The following is a 14,805-nucleotide window of genomic DNA, read 5'->3' as shown; positions in this document are numbered from 1 at the left end:
AATCACAAAAAGTAGAGGTCCCAGAACAGATCCTTCTGCGACACCACTAGTCACAACCCTCCAATCTGAATGTAGTCCCTCCACCATGACCCTCTGCCTTTTGCAAACAAGTCAATTCTGAATCCACCTGGCCAAACTTCCCTGGATCCCATGCCTTCTGACTTTCTGAATAAGCCTACCATGTGGAAAAATCCATGTAGATCACATCCACTGCACTACCCTCATCTATATGCCTGGTCACCTCCTCAAAAGAACTCTATCAGGCTTGTTAGGCACGATTTGCCCTTCACAAAGCCATGCTGACTGTCCCTGATCAGACCATGATTCTCTAAATGCCCACAGATCCTATCTCTAAGAATCTTTTCCAACAGCTTTCCCACCACAGACATAAGACTCACTGATCTATAATTACCCAGACTATCCCTACTACCTTTTTTGAACAAGGGGACAACATTCGCCTCCCTCCAATCTTCCGGTACCATTCCTGTGGACAACGAGGACATAAAGATCCTAGCCAGAGGCTCAGCAATTTCTTCCCTTGCCTCATGGAGCAGCCTGGGGAATATTCCGTCAGGCCCCGGGGACTTATCAGTCCTAATGTATTTTAACAACTCCAACACCTCCTCTCCCTTATTAAAGACATTTAGACTGGCACACAACTGTGAAAGAAATGGAAGAATAAGGACATTGTGTAAGTAGATGGGCTAACAAATTTAGCCATTTGATTACTAACTTAATTGGTTTGGCACAACACTGTGGGCCAAGGGGCTGTGCTGTACTGCTCTATGTTCTAACACCGTGGCAGTTGAGAGTGATGGGAGTCCCTGGTGGAAGTCCCTTTTCTAGGATGTCCTTTCCATGTCCATCGGGGACCTGGTAGAGATTGCTGAACAGAGCAGTGCCCTGTTACAAATTCATCATTTTATACATGGATCCCCCAGCTGCCTGTCACTTCTGAGGGCTGGAGTGTACGAGGCTGCAGCCCCGATTCGCCTATCTGCAGGGGCTGCTCCTCGCCTTCTGGCTGCACTTTAGCCCCACCCTATTTCTATGCAGTCATCCAGTAAGGAGGGAGGAGGATGCCCAGTAAACTTGCTCCTAGGGCTAGCGAAAATGGTCCTGGAAGCAGAGCAGAGGTTCTGCCCGGGAGGACTGCTTAACGATCTTCTGGGGGAGGGGGTGTCTGTGCCAGGGAGAGCGAACATGCAATATCCATGGGTACAATGTAGGTGTTCCGGGACCATTCGGCACGGACTAGAAGGGCCAAGATGGCCTGTTTCTGTGCTGTAATTGTTATATGGCACCACTGGGAATAAACGCCATTCCTGACAGAGATGGGAACATTTTAATTTAATTTTTGTTGGCACTGTTATTGCCTCTAGTGTTTTGTTGTAGTATTGTAATAACGTAGGAGTTGCAATAAACATACTTCAGTTAAAAAAAGAATTAACTCACTAGCCTCCCATTCAGCCTGGCCCTGAGCCCTGCTGGAATATATCAATTGCACTTACTCAAAAATTTTTCCTAATTGATCAACTTCTGATTTCCCACAAAACAAGGGCCTGCAAATAAGAAAAACAGAGAACAAATCACTTACACGCAAATGGATACTGAAAGCCCATTGGCTCAACATACACCACCACCAAGAGATAAGAGCCCGTCCCCCACCCAACTACCTCATCGCTCCACCTCCCTGCTTCCCACTTTTCAGTTCACAGATAACATCATTAATATTCACTATCCATTCCCAACACCACGAGAAAGCAGTGACAAGCCGCTGCGCTTCATATGGTGAAGCTGCTCCCACGGGGTTAGTACAGGAGAGGTTCCACCAACGATATCCCTGCAAAACCCTCCAAAGCTAACGATGAAACAGCCAAACTGATGTCAGCACTTCTCTCCCAGGCCAATGCAAGATCAAGCTCAACCAGCTTCAATGGTGGCCCACATCACCCACAAGCCTAATGGCAGTCATCACAAATGAGGAAGGAACAACCTGCTGGAGGAGCTCAGTGGGTTGGGCAGCATCTTCTTGAGGCGGGGGGGCGGGGGAAGAGAGAGAGAGGAATTATCAAATTATCAGGCCAAGACCCTGCATCAGGTCTCTTTTCCCCCTGCAGATATTGTGGACATCAGGCCCCTCACCATCAAGGATACGTTCAAACAACTAGGCCTCAAGAAGGTGGCATCCATTATTAAGGACCCTCACCACCCAGGACATCCCCTCTTCTCATTACTACCATCGAGGGGGAGGTACAGGAGCCTGAAGACACACACTCAACGATTTCAGAATTCCATTGGAAAAAAGAAATATATAAAAATTTCCAGGAGGATTGAGAAGCTGCTGCTTCTTACAGGCCTTCGAGGGAAGAGTAACATTCTCACAAACTTCAATGAATGCCTGGTCTGTGACTGCATAAACTGAACAATTCTGCACAATAGCGTAGCGGTTAGTGCAACACTTCACAGCGCCAGCTATCAGAATTCAATTCCCATCACTGTCTGTAAGGAGTTTGGACATACTCCCCATGACTGTGTGGGTTTCTCTCTGATGCTCCAGTTTCCTCCCACAGTCCAAAGGTTAAGGTTATGCCAATAGGTTATGGGCATGCTATGTTGGCACTGGAAGCATAGTGACACATATGGGCTGCCCCCAGCACATCCTTGATGTTTCAAAGTACATGTGACAAATATGGTTTTAACTATTTGGGAAGATGGGCAAATGCTGTTCTGCATTTGGAGAGTCAGCCTGGAATTTTCTGCTCGAGTCTCTACAGTGAGACTCAGAGCTCACAGACCATCTGCCTCAGAGGCAAGGGCAATCCCAAGCTACAACCTACACTTGCCCTATCAAATAAGAAACAGTCACAAACTAATCCACCACATCCTTCAAAACAGTTTACAGTGTCCCCAGGAAGCTCTGGCTCCTCCCTTTTCAAAAGCAATTTTAAGCTGCACTCCCACACTGACCTTCTGCAAATCATCTCAGCAAAGACGCAGCCTGTGCTCCACAAGTCAACAGGGGTGGCATATGTTGATTGAAGCAGTACTTCGGGTGCACGGTACCACAATGTCACCACCTGGTTAGGTCAAACACAAAATGAGGGCAAAGCAAAGTGTTGAGTAACACCCAGGGTGCTGGAGGCTATCAGCAGTTCAGGCAGCATCTACAGAGGGGTTGAGACCCCTTCAACCATCAACTGTTTATTCCCATACAGTTATTGCCAGACTTGCTGAGTTCCTCCAGTGTTGTGCGCACACACGCATTGCTAAAGATTTCCAGCGTCTGCAAAATCTCTTCTGTTTATGGAAAGCAAAGTGTTGGACTGCTTTGGAACTTTGGTAGAAGAGAACGCCTTTCCCCAATCTTCTCAGAAGGCCAAGAGCCAATGGGACTGCTCAAGACCAACATGGCCAGGCTTATTTGTCATATAATGCTATAAGGGTGTGATTAAGTTAGAGAGGATGCAGGAAAGAGTCACAAGGTTGTTGCCTGGACTGCAAGGCTCAAGTTATTAGGGGAGATTGGATAGGCTGGGAGCAAGGAGACTGAAGGGTAACTTGATAAGAGATTTATAGAATTATGAGGGGTATAGACCATGTCGATAGTCACAGCCCTTTTCCCAGGTTAGAGGAGTCTAAAATTAGAGGGCATTTTTTTAAGATGAGAAGGGGACCCAAGGAACAGGTCTAACTGCGAGTGGTGGTGGTGGAAGCAGATACAATTACAACCAATTATTTTTTTTAATAAATCTGGATAGGTACACGGATAGGAAAAGTTTAGAAGGGTCTAATACAGAAAATGGAACTGGCCCCCTCTGTCAGCACGGATGAACTGGGCCCACTTCCATGCTGTTTAAATTGATGAAATTCTACATCAGATAATCAATCAACAGTGCGCAAGTCAATCTATAATAGGAAACTCTAATTATGTAATCAATTCACAAGCAATGCATTTGCCATTGATCTAATAATCTCTATGGTGTGAGTGTCTATTCTGGGGGATTCCCCGCCCTTCAGCAGTTAGGACGTAATCAAGTCTGAGCAGCCAATCAATATTGACGATTTCTCATGGGTCACTGATCGGAAAGCTAAAAGCAGAACTGACGTTTTAAACATTTTGCAGAGTGGAAATAAATACACAAAATATTGGAAGATGAAAAAATAGCATAAACATAACAGAGAACATAATAGCAGAGTACAAGCCCTTCTGCCCACTATATGTCAATTGCTTAACTTACTCTAAGATCAATCTAACCCTGCCCTCCTGCATAGCCCTCCATTTTTCTGTCATCTATGTGCTTATCTAAGAGTTTCTTAAATGTCCCCAATGCATCTGCCTCTATCACCACCCTGGCAGGGTGTTCCATGCACCCACCACTCTCTGTAAAGAACTTACCTCTGACATTCCCCTCTAGACTTTCTTCCAATTACATTAAAATTATGCCCCCACGTATTGACCATTTCTCTCCTGAGTAAAAGGCACTGCCTGTCCACTCTATCAATGCCTTTTATACATCTCTTTCAAGGCTGTCAATTTCTGTCTCATCCTCCTACACTCCAAACAGAAAAGCCCAAGCTCATTCAACTTTACTCATAAGACATGCCCTCTAATCCAGGCAGCATTCTGATAAATCTCGTCTGCACCCGCTAAAGCATATATGTCAAACTCAAGGCCCGCGGGCCAAATGCGGCCCGCGAGATAATATCTAATTACTATTAAAGCTGGCCACAGTAATCGAAGCGCCTATGGCGTATGATATGGCTAATGCTGAGTTTATTCAGGTACCAGGTTTTCAGGGTTTTTAGTGTTTACTCGGCAGTCTTCTTCATAAGAAACGGAATTTGTAAAGTGAAACACTTTGTAGTTATAGCAGAGACTGAGACACATGAGAGCAGGCTGAAAAAACGGAGGCAACGAAAGCTGCGTTCGCACGCGTCCGACTGATCCGGCCCGCATGAAGCTGCATTTTGCTCAATCCGGCCCGTGACCTAAAATGAGTTTGACACCCCTGCTCTAAAGCTTCCACATCCTTCCTGTAATGAGGCGACCAAAACTGAACACAATATTTCAAGAGTGGCCTAATCAGGGTTGTATAGAGCTACAATGTTACCTCAGTTCTTGAATTCAATTCCCCAACTAATGAAGGGCAAAGGGCAATACACCATAGGCCTTCTTAGCAACCTTATCAATCTGTGTGGCAACTTTGAGTGGCCTATGGACGTGGACCCCAAGATCCCCGTTCCTCTAAGCTGTTAAGAAGCCTGCCATTAACCTTGTAACATTAAAACTAAAATATTAACCTTTAAGCACTTAAACTAAAATACAACTTGAGCACCCCTTATCCAAAATGGTTGGGGCCAGAAGTGTTTCAGACTTTTTTGGATTTTGGAATATTTGCATCTATGTAACGAGATAGCTTGGGATGGGTCACAAGTCTAAACACAAAATCTGTTTGCTTTACGTGTATACAAACTTTGTACATCCTGTACATATACCTTGAAGATAGTTTTATACAATATTTTTACTAATTTAGTGCATGAAACAATATTGTGTACATTGAACAATTAGAAAGGTAAGCTCTCACTACCTCGGCCGCCCAAGTGGATAGTGAGTGGCTGTTTGGCAACACCACCATTCACAACTCTGAGTTTGTGCGCTACTGGTAAGCAGTCTTCGTCTTGCACTTGTTCATCACACATATGTACTGATGCAACTGTTCTGCATGGTCTCTTGGTGGCCTCCCTAACTAGTCCCCTTCTTGCACAGTCACTCAGTTTTTGAGGACAGCCTGCTCCCTGCAGATTTACAGCTGTGCCCTATTCTTTCCACTTCTAGACTTAACTATACTCCAAGTGATATTCAGTGACCTGGAAATTTTCTTGTATCCAACTCCTGACTTGTGCTTTTCAATAAACTTTTCGCAGAGCTGCTTGGAGTGTTCTTTTGTCTTTATGGTGTGGTTTTTGCCAGGATACTGACTCACCAGCAGTTGGACCTTCCAGATACAGGAGTATTTTTACCACAATCAATTAAAATACCTTGACCGCACACAGGTGATCTCCATTTAACTAATTATGTGACTTCTTAAACCAATTGGCTGCATCAGTGATGATTTGGTGTGTTATTTTAAAGGGGAATACTTATACAATTTTGTAATTAATTTTAATCACTTTGTAGAGATCCGTTTTCACTTTGATACGGAAGAGTCCTTTTCTGTTGATCAATGTCAAAAAAAAGAGCCAAATTAAATTTACTGTGATTCAATGTTGTAAAACAATAAAACATGAAAACTTCCAAGGGGGTTGAATACTTTTTATAGGTGCTGTACTTGTGGGAACTTTTCCAGCGCATTGTGGAATTTTCCATTTGTGACATCATGTCAGCACTCCAAAAAAATCCGATTTGGGGAGGTTTTTGGCATTTCAGATAAGGGATGCTCAAACTGTAATAATTTTATACTTTCCCTGAGCAAACCCCTCAACCAAGCTCGGCAAGTGCCTGGGGATTCTTGCTTACCACCGGAGTCAGAGCCATTTGGAACCTGTAGATGCGAGCCAAGCCGAAGTCCGCCAGCTTCACTTGGCCCCGGCTGGTCACTAGGATGTTCTCTGGCTTCAGATCCCGGTGCACCACATTGTGAGAATGCAGGAATGCCAGGCCATTCAGCAACTGCTTCATTAGATCCTGTCCAAACAATTACAAGAGACTTCAGTCACTGGTGATCTCCTACCTCTCCCCATCACCAAGCCCTCCTCAATCCCCTCACATTCAGAATCAGGTTTATCATCACTTATAAACATTGTGAAATTTGTTGTTTTGCAGCAGCAGCAGTATGGTGCAATACAAATTACTACATGTTATAATACATAAAAAATAAATTAGTGCAAGTAAAGAACAAAATAGTGAGGTCATGTTCACCATCTGTTCAGAAATCTGATGAGGGGGAAAGAAGCTGATCTTATTTTAAATAATAAGTATGCCTTCAGGTTCCTGTATCTCCTCCTTGATGGTAGCAATGAGAAGAGGGCTTGTCCTGGATGGTGCCTAGGTTAGAGAGCATGTCTCATTAAGAAAGGTTGAGTGAGCTATGATGCTGCTCTTTAGAGTGAAGGAGGATGAGAGGTGACTTCATAGAGGTGTACAAGAGGCATAGATAGAGTGAACAGCCAAAGCCTTTTTCCCCAGGGAGGAAATGGCTAATATGAGGGGGCATAATTTTAAGGTGATTGGAGGAAAATATGTGGGGGGGGGGGTGATATCAGAGGCAGTTTTCTCCACCCCACAGAGTGCACTGCCAGGGGTGGTGGTAAGCGCAGATCTATTAGGGATATTTAAGAGATTTTTAGATAGGCACACGGATGATAGAAAAATGGAGGGATGGAGGGATGGGTTAGATTAATCTTGGAGTAGGTTAGAAGGTCAGCACAACATTGTGGGCCGAAGAGCCTGAACTGTACTGTATTGTTCTACGGTCTAGATTCACAATTTTGTAGCAAGTGTCCACAGTCACTGAAAGGGTTCTGAAGTGCAGATATGGTTGCACTGTGTCAACTTGCATACAGCAAGATTCCACAATTAAGAATAAATATCATTATCCTTTGTTCCCGTTATCCCTACTGTTTGAAGTAGCCAGTGAGAGAGCAACACCTTGCAGGGCAGGTGCCATTTGAAAACTGCAAGTCTCGCTGGGAGAGACTCATTGTTTGAGCCTATAAAAAGAAAAAAGGTGTAAGTGGAGCAGCCATTGTTCGAGTGAGGCAGTGTTAGAGTGGTCTGGCTTTGGCACAACAGGCTTGGGCAAGCACAGGTGCAGGCTCTAAGAAGTTTTCAGCAAGCCTTTTGTTCTGCAGGGTGAGAATGGGTCGAGTTACTGGTAGGTTCCTTGTAAGATGTGGGAACTTTTGGAGACCTCCAAATCCCTTGATAACTGTATCTGCATGAAGTGCATTGAGCTGCAGCTCCTTAAAGACCGTGTTAAGAAACTGAAGCTGCAGTTCGATGACCATCAGCTCATATGGGGGAAATGAGGAGATGACAGGAACTACAGGGAGGTAGTCACCCTCAAGTTGCAGGAGGCAGGTAGCTGGGTGATTGTCTGGAAAAGGGAATAGCCAGTCAGTCCAGAGTAGTTCTGTGCTCAATAATAAGTACATCGCTTTGGAGACTGTTGGGAGAGGGATGACCTTCCAGGGAGAAGCCATAACGAGCAGGTCTTTGGCACTCAGTCTGGCTCTGTGGCTCAAAAGGAAAGGGGTGAGAAGAGGCAAGCTGTAGTGATAGGGGTTTCACCAGTTAGTGGAACAGAAAGGAGGATCTGCCCAAAAGGAGATTCCCAAATGCCTCGTTGCCTCGATCAGGGACATCCCGGATCAAGTCTCTTTATGTGGGAGAGGGAGCAGCCAGAGGTTGCTTATGTCAGTACCAATGACATGGGTAGGAAGTGAGTTCAATGACAAAGTGGTGTTCAGGGAGTTAGGTGCAAAGTTAAGGACAGGACCTCCAGGGATTGCAATCTCAGGATTCCTACCTGTGCCATTTGCTAGTGAGGCCAGAAATGGGAAGATCATACAGTTTAACATGTGGTGAAGGAGATGGTGCAGAGGGAGGGCTTCAGATTTTTGGATCATTGGGTTCTTTTCCAGGGTAGGTGGGACCTGTACAGAAGGGACGGTTTGTACCTAAACTGCAGGGGGGCTAATATCCTAGCAGGAAGTTCTGGTGCTGCACACGGGGCATGGGTGAAGGGGTGGGGTTGCAGTTTAAACTAAGAGTTGCAGGGGAATGGGAACCACAGCACCAAAACAGACAGTGGAGTGGTTGTGGAGACAGATGGTGTTAAGCCTACATATAAAGTCAGGAATCAAAAAGTTGAGCATGGTGAGACTAATGTTCTCAGCTGTGTATATTTCAATGCAAGAAGTATTCTAGGAAAGGCGGATGAGCTCCGGGCATGGATCAGCACATGGAATTAAGACATTATTACCATTAGTGAGACTTGGTTGCAGGAGGGTCAGGACTGGCAGCTCCATGTTCTGGAGTTCCGTTGCTTTAGACATGACAGAGTGATTAAAGGAGGAGAGGTGGTGTTACTAGTCAGGGAAAATGTCACGGCAGTGTTCAGTCAGGTCATCTAGTGAGGCTTTACAGGTAGACTGAGGAATAAGAAACGTTAATGGACTTATATTATAAACCACCCAACAGTCCACAAGATTTAGAAGAGTGGAAACACACAAGGTTGCGATAGGTGATTTTAAACTTTCCACATATTGACTGGGACGCCTATAGTATAAAAACTGGATAGGAAAGAGTTTGAGAAATTTGTTAAGGGAAGTTTCCTTATTCAGTGCATAGAAGTCCCAACTACAGAGTGTGATACTGGATCTATTAGGGAATGAGACAGGGCAGGTGACAGATGTTTGTGTAGGGGAACACTTTAAAACTGATCGCATCATGGTCACTAGATGCAATATAATAGTGGGAAAGGATAGGTCTGGTCTTCTGGTTGAGATTCTAAATTGGAGAAAGACCAATTTTGATCTGGCATGTATGAATTGGGACAGTTTGTTTTCTGGCAAAGGTTTACTTGGTAAGTGGGAGGCCTTCAAAAGGGAAATTTTGAGAGTACAGAGTTAGTATGATCATCAACAATAAAAGGCAAGGACAACAGATTTATGGAACCTTGGTTTTCAAGAGACATTGAAGCCCAGGTTAAGAAAAGCAGGTATACGCAGGCAGGAATGAATGAGGTACCCGAGGAGTACAAGAAATGCAAGAGAACACAAGGAGGAAATCAGGAGGACCAAAAGAAGAGCAGACAAGCTGAAGGAGCCAGAGAGCGGTAGTGGATGGTTGCCTCTCTAATGGGAGGCCTATGACTAATGGAGTGATAATGTGGTGAACTGGATCAGCAAATCTGCAGATGACACCAAGATTAGGGGTGCGGTGGACAGTGAGGAAGGCTATCAGAGTTTGCAGAGGGAACTGGACCAGCTGGAAAAATGGACTTTAATGCAGACAAGTGTGAGGTGTTGCACTTTGGGAGGATAAACCAAGGTAGGACTTGCAGTGAATGGTAGAGCACTGAGGAATACAGTAGAACAAAGGGATCTGGAAGTACAGGTCCATAATTCATTAAAAGTGGTGTCACAGGTACATAGAGGTGTAAGAAAGTTTTTGGCACGTTGGCCTTCATCAATCAATGTATTGAGTACAGGAGTTGAGATATCAAGTTGAAGTTAAGATGCTGGTGAGGCCCAATTTGGAGTACTGCCTGCTGTTTTGATCGCCTACCCACATTAAATATGTTATTAAGATTAAAGGAGTGCCAAGAAAATTTACAAGGATGTTGCCGGGACTTGACCTGAGTTATAAACGTCGAATAGGTTAGGGCTTTATTCCCTAGAATTTAGAAGATTAAGTGGAGATTTGAATGAGGTATACAAAATTATGAGGGGTGTAGATAGGGCAAATGCAATCAGACTTTTTCCACTGAGGTTGAGTGAGACTAGAGGTCACAGGTGAATGGTGAGATGTGGAATATTTAAGGAGAACATGAGGGGAGAACGTTTTCCCTCAGAGGGTGGTGAGAGTGTGGAACGAGCTGCCAGTGGATGCAGCTTTGATTTCAACATTTAAAAGAAATTTGGATAGATACATGGATGGGAGGGACGGACACAGAGGACTATGGTCCGGGTGCACATCAATGGGATTAGTCTGACTAATGGGTCAGCATGGACTAGATGGGCCAAAGGTCCCATTCTGTGTTGTGGTGTTCTATGACTATTGGACCCAATTCAATGGGAAAAGCTCAGAGGACCTTTTACACCAAATGGAGACAATGTTTTTTTTAAAAAAGAGATACAGCATAGTAACAATCTCTTCTGGCCCAATGAGCCCATGTCACTCATGTTACACCCAGATTAAGGCATCATCCCAAGAAATTACAAGAATATTGTGGTGCTCCCTCAACACTGACCTGTTAACAGTGTGCCACTGCAGGGAGCTTGCTCCAACAGGACATTAGATAGATAGTCTTCACTGTGCTCCACAGCAAGCCAGTCCTGTCCAGCAGGAGTCCAGCCCAAAGCCTGAACACGTAAGGCACATGCAAGCACCTCAACTGCTGGTTTCACTGTCAATGGAATCCCCACCCCAATCAAAAAAAAAGCAGAGGAATTTACTGAGGGAGGGTGGGTTAAAGCTGCGGATCACAAACATCACCCTCCTTTCCACTGAAGAATTAGCAAGCAGCAGCAGAACAATGAGAGCGACCCCAGCAATCACCCTGTCCATTACCTTTATCGTCTCCGGTGGCAGTCCAGGTGCCGGGGCCTTTCCCAAGTAGGTTTTCAAATCCTGGTCAACATGCTCAAACACCAGGGTGACCTTGGTTTCTCGATCTGCTCTCATGGTGGCACACACATCGAACAACCTGCAGCAATGCACACAGGTGGATCACCGTGACTGCACAAAACCCAGGGTCACCGAGTCACATCATACAAAAGCATGCCCTTCGGCCCACCATATCCTTGCTGGCAAAGATTTACCAGGATGCTGGCTGGGTAAGAGGATAGGTTGAGTGAGCTCGGGCTTTCTCTTTGGAGTGAAGGAGGATGACAGGTGTACAAGAGGCATAGATAGAGTGGGCAGCAAAAGCCTTTCACCCCAGGAATTAAATGGTTAATACGACAGGGAATAATTTTAAGGTAATAAAGAGGAAAGTATGGGGGGGTGGGGGAGAGGGAAAGGGGACTCTTATGCAGTGAGCTGTGAGTGCATGGAACGTACTGTGAGGGGGTGGTGGTAGAGGCAGATACATTGGGGACACTTAAAAGACTCTTAGGTAGGCACACGGATGATAGAAAAATGGAGAGAAATGGGGGAAGGGATAGGTTGACAGAGTAGGTTAAGAGGTCGGCACATTATCATGGGCTGAAGGACCTTTGCTGTAGTGTTTCAGGTCAAAGAACTGGGAAAAGTTCAAAATTAAGTTGCAGAGAGGGGGTGGGGAATATGGCATGTACAAAGGGAATGTTTGTGACAGAGTGGAGACCGAATCAAGTGACCGTGATGCCGGCTGAGTCACTGGCAGGTGACAATGCAAACCGTGAAATGTTGCCACTAGCAAGGACAGCATTCACCACCCACCCTGGCTACTCAGAAAGATGGCGTTGAACTGGTTTTGTCCCGCATGGTGAAGGTGCTGCAAGCTCAGAGCAGGAAACACTTAAAAGAAAATGATTTCAAATGGAGAAAAAACCCCTGTGCAGCACTCTCTCCCCAACAGGATCCCCCACATTCCCCCACCAAACTAGCGTACACAAGCAGCAAACCCACCCCCACATCCCTCCCCACAGAATTACCTGACGATATTGGGGTGGTCAAACTGCTCAAGCCGCTTCAGCAGTGCCACCTCCCTGACAGTGGAGGCGGGGAGGCCCTCTTCGTCTCTGTGCACCCTCACGTTTTTCAGAGCTACAAACTTGCCACTCCGCAAGTCTCGGGCCTTGTAGACAGTGCCATAGGCCCCTCCTCCGATCTCTGCCACAGGCTCATACTGAGTCATGGGACTCTGCTCCATCTCACAGTCCCTGATAACCTCCAACCTGCTGACTGGCACCTGGAAGGAATTCAACAGGAAAAGTGCAATGAGCCACCTCTTGGTCTTCCTCTTTACCTCCAGCAGCCCTTCGCCAAAGAAGGGCACAAAATCCCCACTAGTGTCTGGGCCAAAACACTGAGGGTCACATATTTTACCACAGAGCCTTGTAGCTTCAACTGCATTTCCCAAATCCATTAACACTTGGAAGGAGGCAGCACTGTGGCGCAGTTGATAAAGATGCTATCTCACAGTGCCAGTGACTCAGGTTCAATTCCAACTTCTGGCCCACTCAGTGCAAACTTCACACACACTCTCTCTGTGACCGGGTGGGCTTCCTTCAGCTGCTCCAGTTCCCTCCCATGACCCAACGGCGTGCAGGGCCCATGCGATGATCAGCTGCTGTAAGTTGCCCCCAGAGTGTGGGTGAGGAGTGATGGTCGGTCGGCACAGACTGATTGGGCTAGAAGGCTTTTTATTTCTACAAGGCTGCTTGCAGATGGGAATGACACTAATTTGACTTTCCTCTCTAAGTCACACTCACATATACATCATGTAAACATTGCTGCACATAAACCCCAGAGCTTGGGGTAGTGTGGTAGCATAACACTATTACAGCATCAGCGACCAGAGCTCAATTCTGCCATTGTCTGTAAGGAATTTGTACATTCTGTCCATGACCTCGTGCATTTCCTCCGGGTGCTCTACTTTCCTCCCACATTCCGAAGACCACAAGACATAGGAGCAGAATTAGGACATTCAGCCCATCAACACTGCTCCACCATTCCACCATGGCTGATCCCAGATCCCATTCAACCCCATACACCTGCCTTCTTGCCATAACCTTTGATGTCCTGACCAATCAGAAAGCTATCAACTTCCACCTTGAATATACCTACAGACTTGGCCTCCACTGCAGCCTGTGGCAGAGCATTCCACAGATTCACCACTCTCTGGCTAAAAAAATTCCTCCTTACCTCTGTTCTAAAGGGTTGCCCCTCAATTTTGAGACTGTGCCCTCTAGTTCTGGACTTTCCCACAATAGGAAACACCCTCTCCACATCCACCCTATCTAGTCCTTTCAATATTCGGTAGGTTTCAATGAGATCCCCCCCGCATTCTTCTAAATTCCAGTCAATACCGGCATGAAGCTGCTAAACATTCCTCATATGTTAATCCCTTCATTCTCAGAATCATCCTCATGAACTTCCTCTGGACTCTCTCCAATGGCAATATATCCTTTCTGAGATAAGGGCCAAAATTGTTAACAGTACTCCAAGTGCAGCCTGACTAGTGTCCTATAAAGGCTCAGCATTATCTCCTTGTTTTTATATTCTATCCCTCTTGAAATGAATGCCAACATTGCATTTGCCTTCTTTACCACAGACTCAACCTGCAAATTAACCTTCTGGGAGTTTTGCACGAGGACTCCCAAGACCCTCTTATGTTTGAATTCTCTCCCCATTTAGATAACAATCCACATTATTGTTCCTTTTACCAAAATGTATTATCATACATTTCTAAACACAATTCCATCTGCCAAGATGTACAAGTTTGCAGGTTAATTGATCACATGGGTAGAACTGGGTAGACCGAAGGGCCTCTTACGATGCTGTATCTCTAAATCGTATAAAGTAAAATCTCCCTCCTAGCAACTGGTGTCTGAAGCCACCATCACCACCTTGGGTGCAATCTTGAAAGGGCAAATAGGGATAGACATTAAATGCCGGCTGTGCCAACAACCCCCACATACACAGCTGCAACTGATACTAGCACATAGTACTGCCCTGCTGAACGAACAAAGACAAGTATATTGAGTACAGGAGATGGGATGTTATGTTGAAGTTGTACCAAGATGTTGGTGAGGTCTAATTTTCTGGCTAAAAGATTGGAAGAGTACAGAGAAAATTTACAAAGATGTTGCCAGGAATTGGAAGAGTCAAAGGGAAAGGTTGAATAGGTTAGGACGACAGCATAGGAGAATGAGGGGGAGATTTGATAAGATTATGAGGGGTATAGATAGGGTAAATGCTTTTTCCACTCAGGTTGGGTGAGGCCAGAACGAGAGGTCACAGGTTCAGAGTTTGAAGGTGAAATGTTTATGGGGAACCTCTTCACTCAGAGGGTGGTGAGTGTAGAATGAGCTACCAGCGGAATTGGAGGATGTGGGTTCGATTTCAACATTAAAGAGAAATTTGGATAA

The 14,805-nt window shown here is 45.4% G+C and overlaps 1 protein-coding gene across 6 annotated transcripts in view; it reads right to left on the bottom strand.

The window, feature by feature from the left end:
* The window catches only part of cdk4 (cyclin dependent kinase 4), an 83,352-nt gene that overhangs the window by 28,870 nt on the left and 39,677 nt on the right, over window positions 1-14,805 (bottom strand). For all 6 annotated transcript variants that reach the window (XM_073071368.1, XM_073071369.1, XM_073071373.1 and 3 more), the window contains 5 exons: window positions 12,367-12,623; window positions 11,300-11,435; window positions 6,521-6,688; window positions 2,971-3,080; window positions 1,512-1,562 (listed from right to left, as the gene is read on the bottom strand). In XM_073071368.1, coding sequence (XP_072927469.1) covers window positions 1,512-1,562; window positions 2,971-3,080; window positions 6,521-6,688; window positions 11,300-11,435; window positions 12,367-12,623 — 722 coding nt within the window. The remainder of the gene's footprint in view (window positions 1-1,511; window positions 1,563-2,970; window positions 3,081-6,520; window positions 6,689-11,299; window positions 11,436-12,366; window positions 12,624-14,805) is intronic.

This window comes from Hemitrygon akajei, chromosome 18, assembly GCF_048418815.1.
Source record: "Hemitrygon akajei chromosome 18, sHemAka1.3, whole genome shotgun sequence".
Classification (NCBI taxonomy): domain Eukaryota; kingdom Metazoa; phylum Chordata; class Chondrichthyes; order Myliobatiformes; family Dasyatidae; genus Hemitrygon; species Hemitrygon akajei.
The sequence above is the reverse complement of the archived record's forward strand: the minus strand, read 5'-3'. Positions and strand labels throughout refer to the sequence as shown.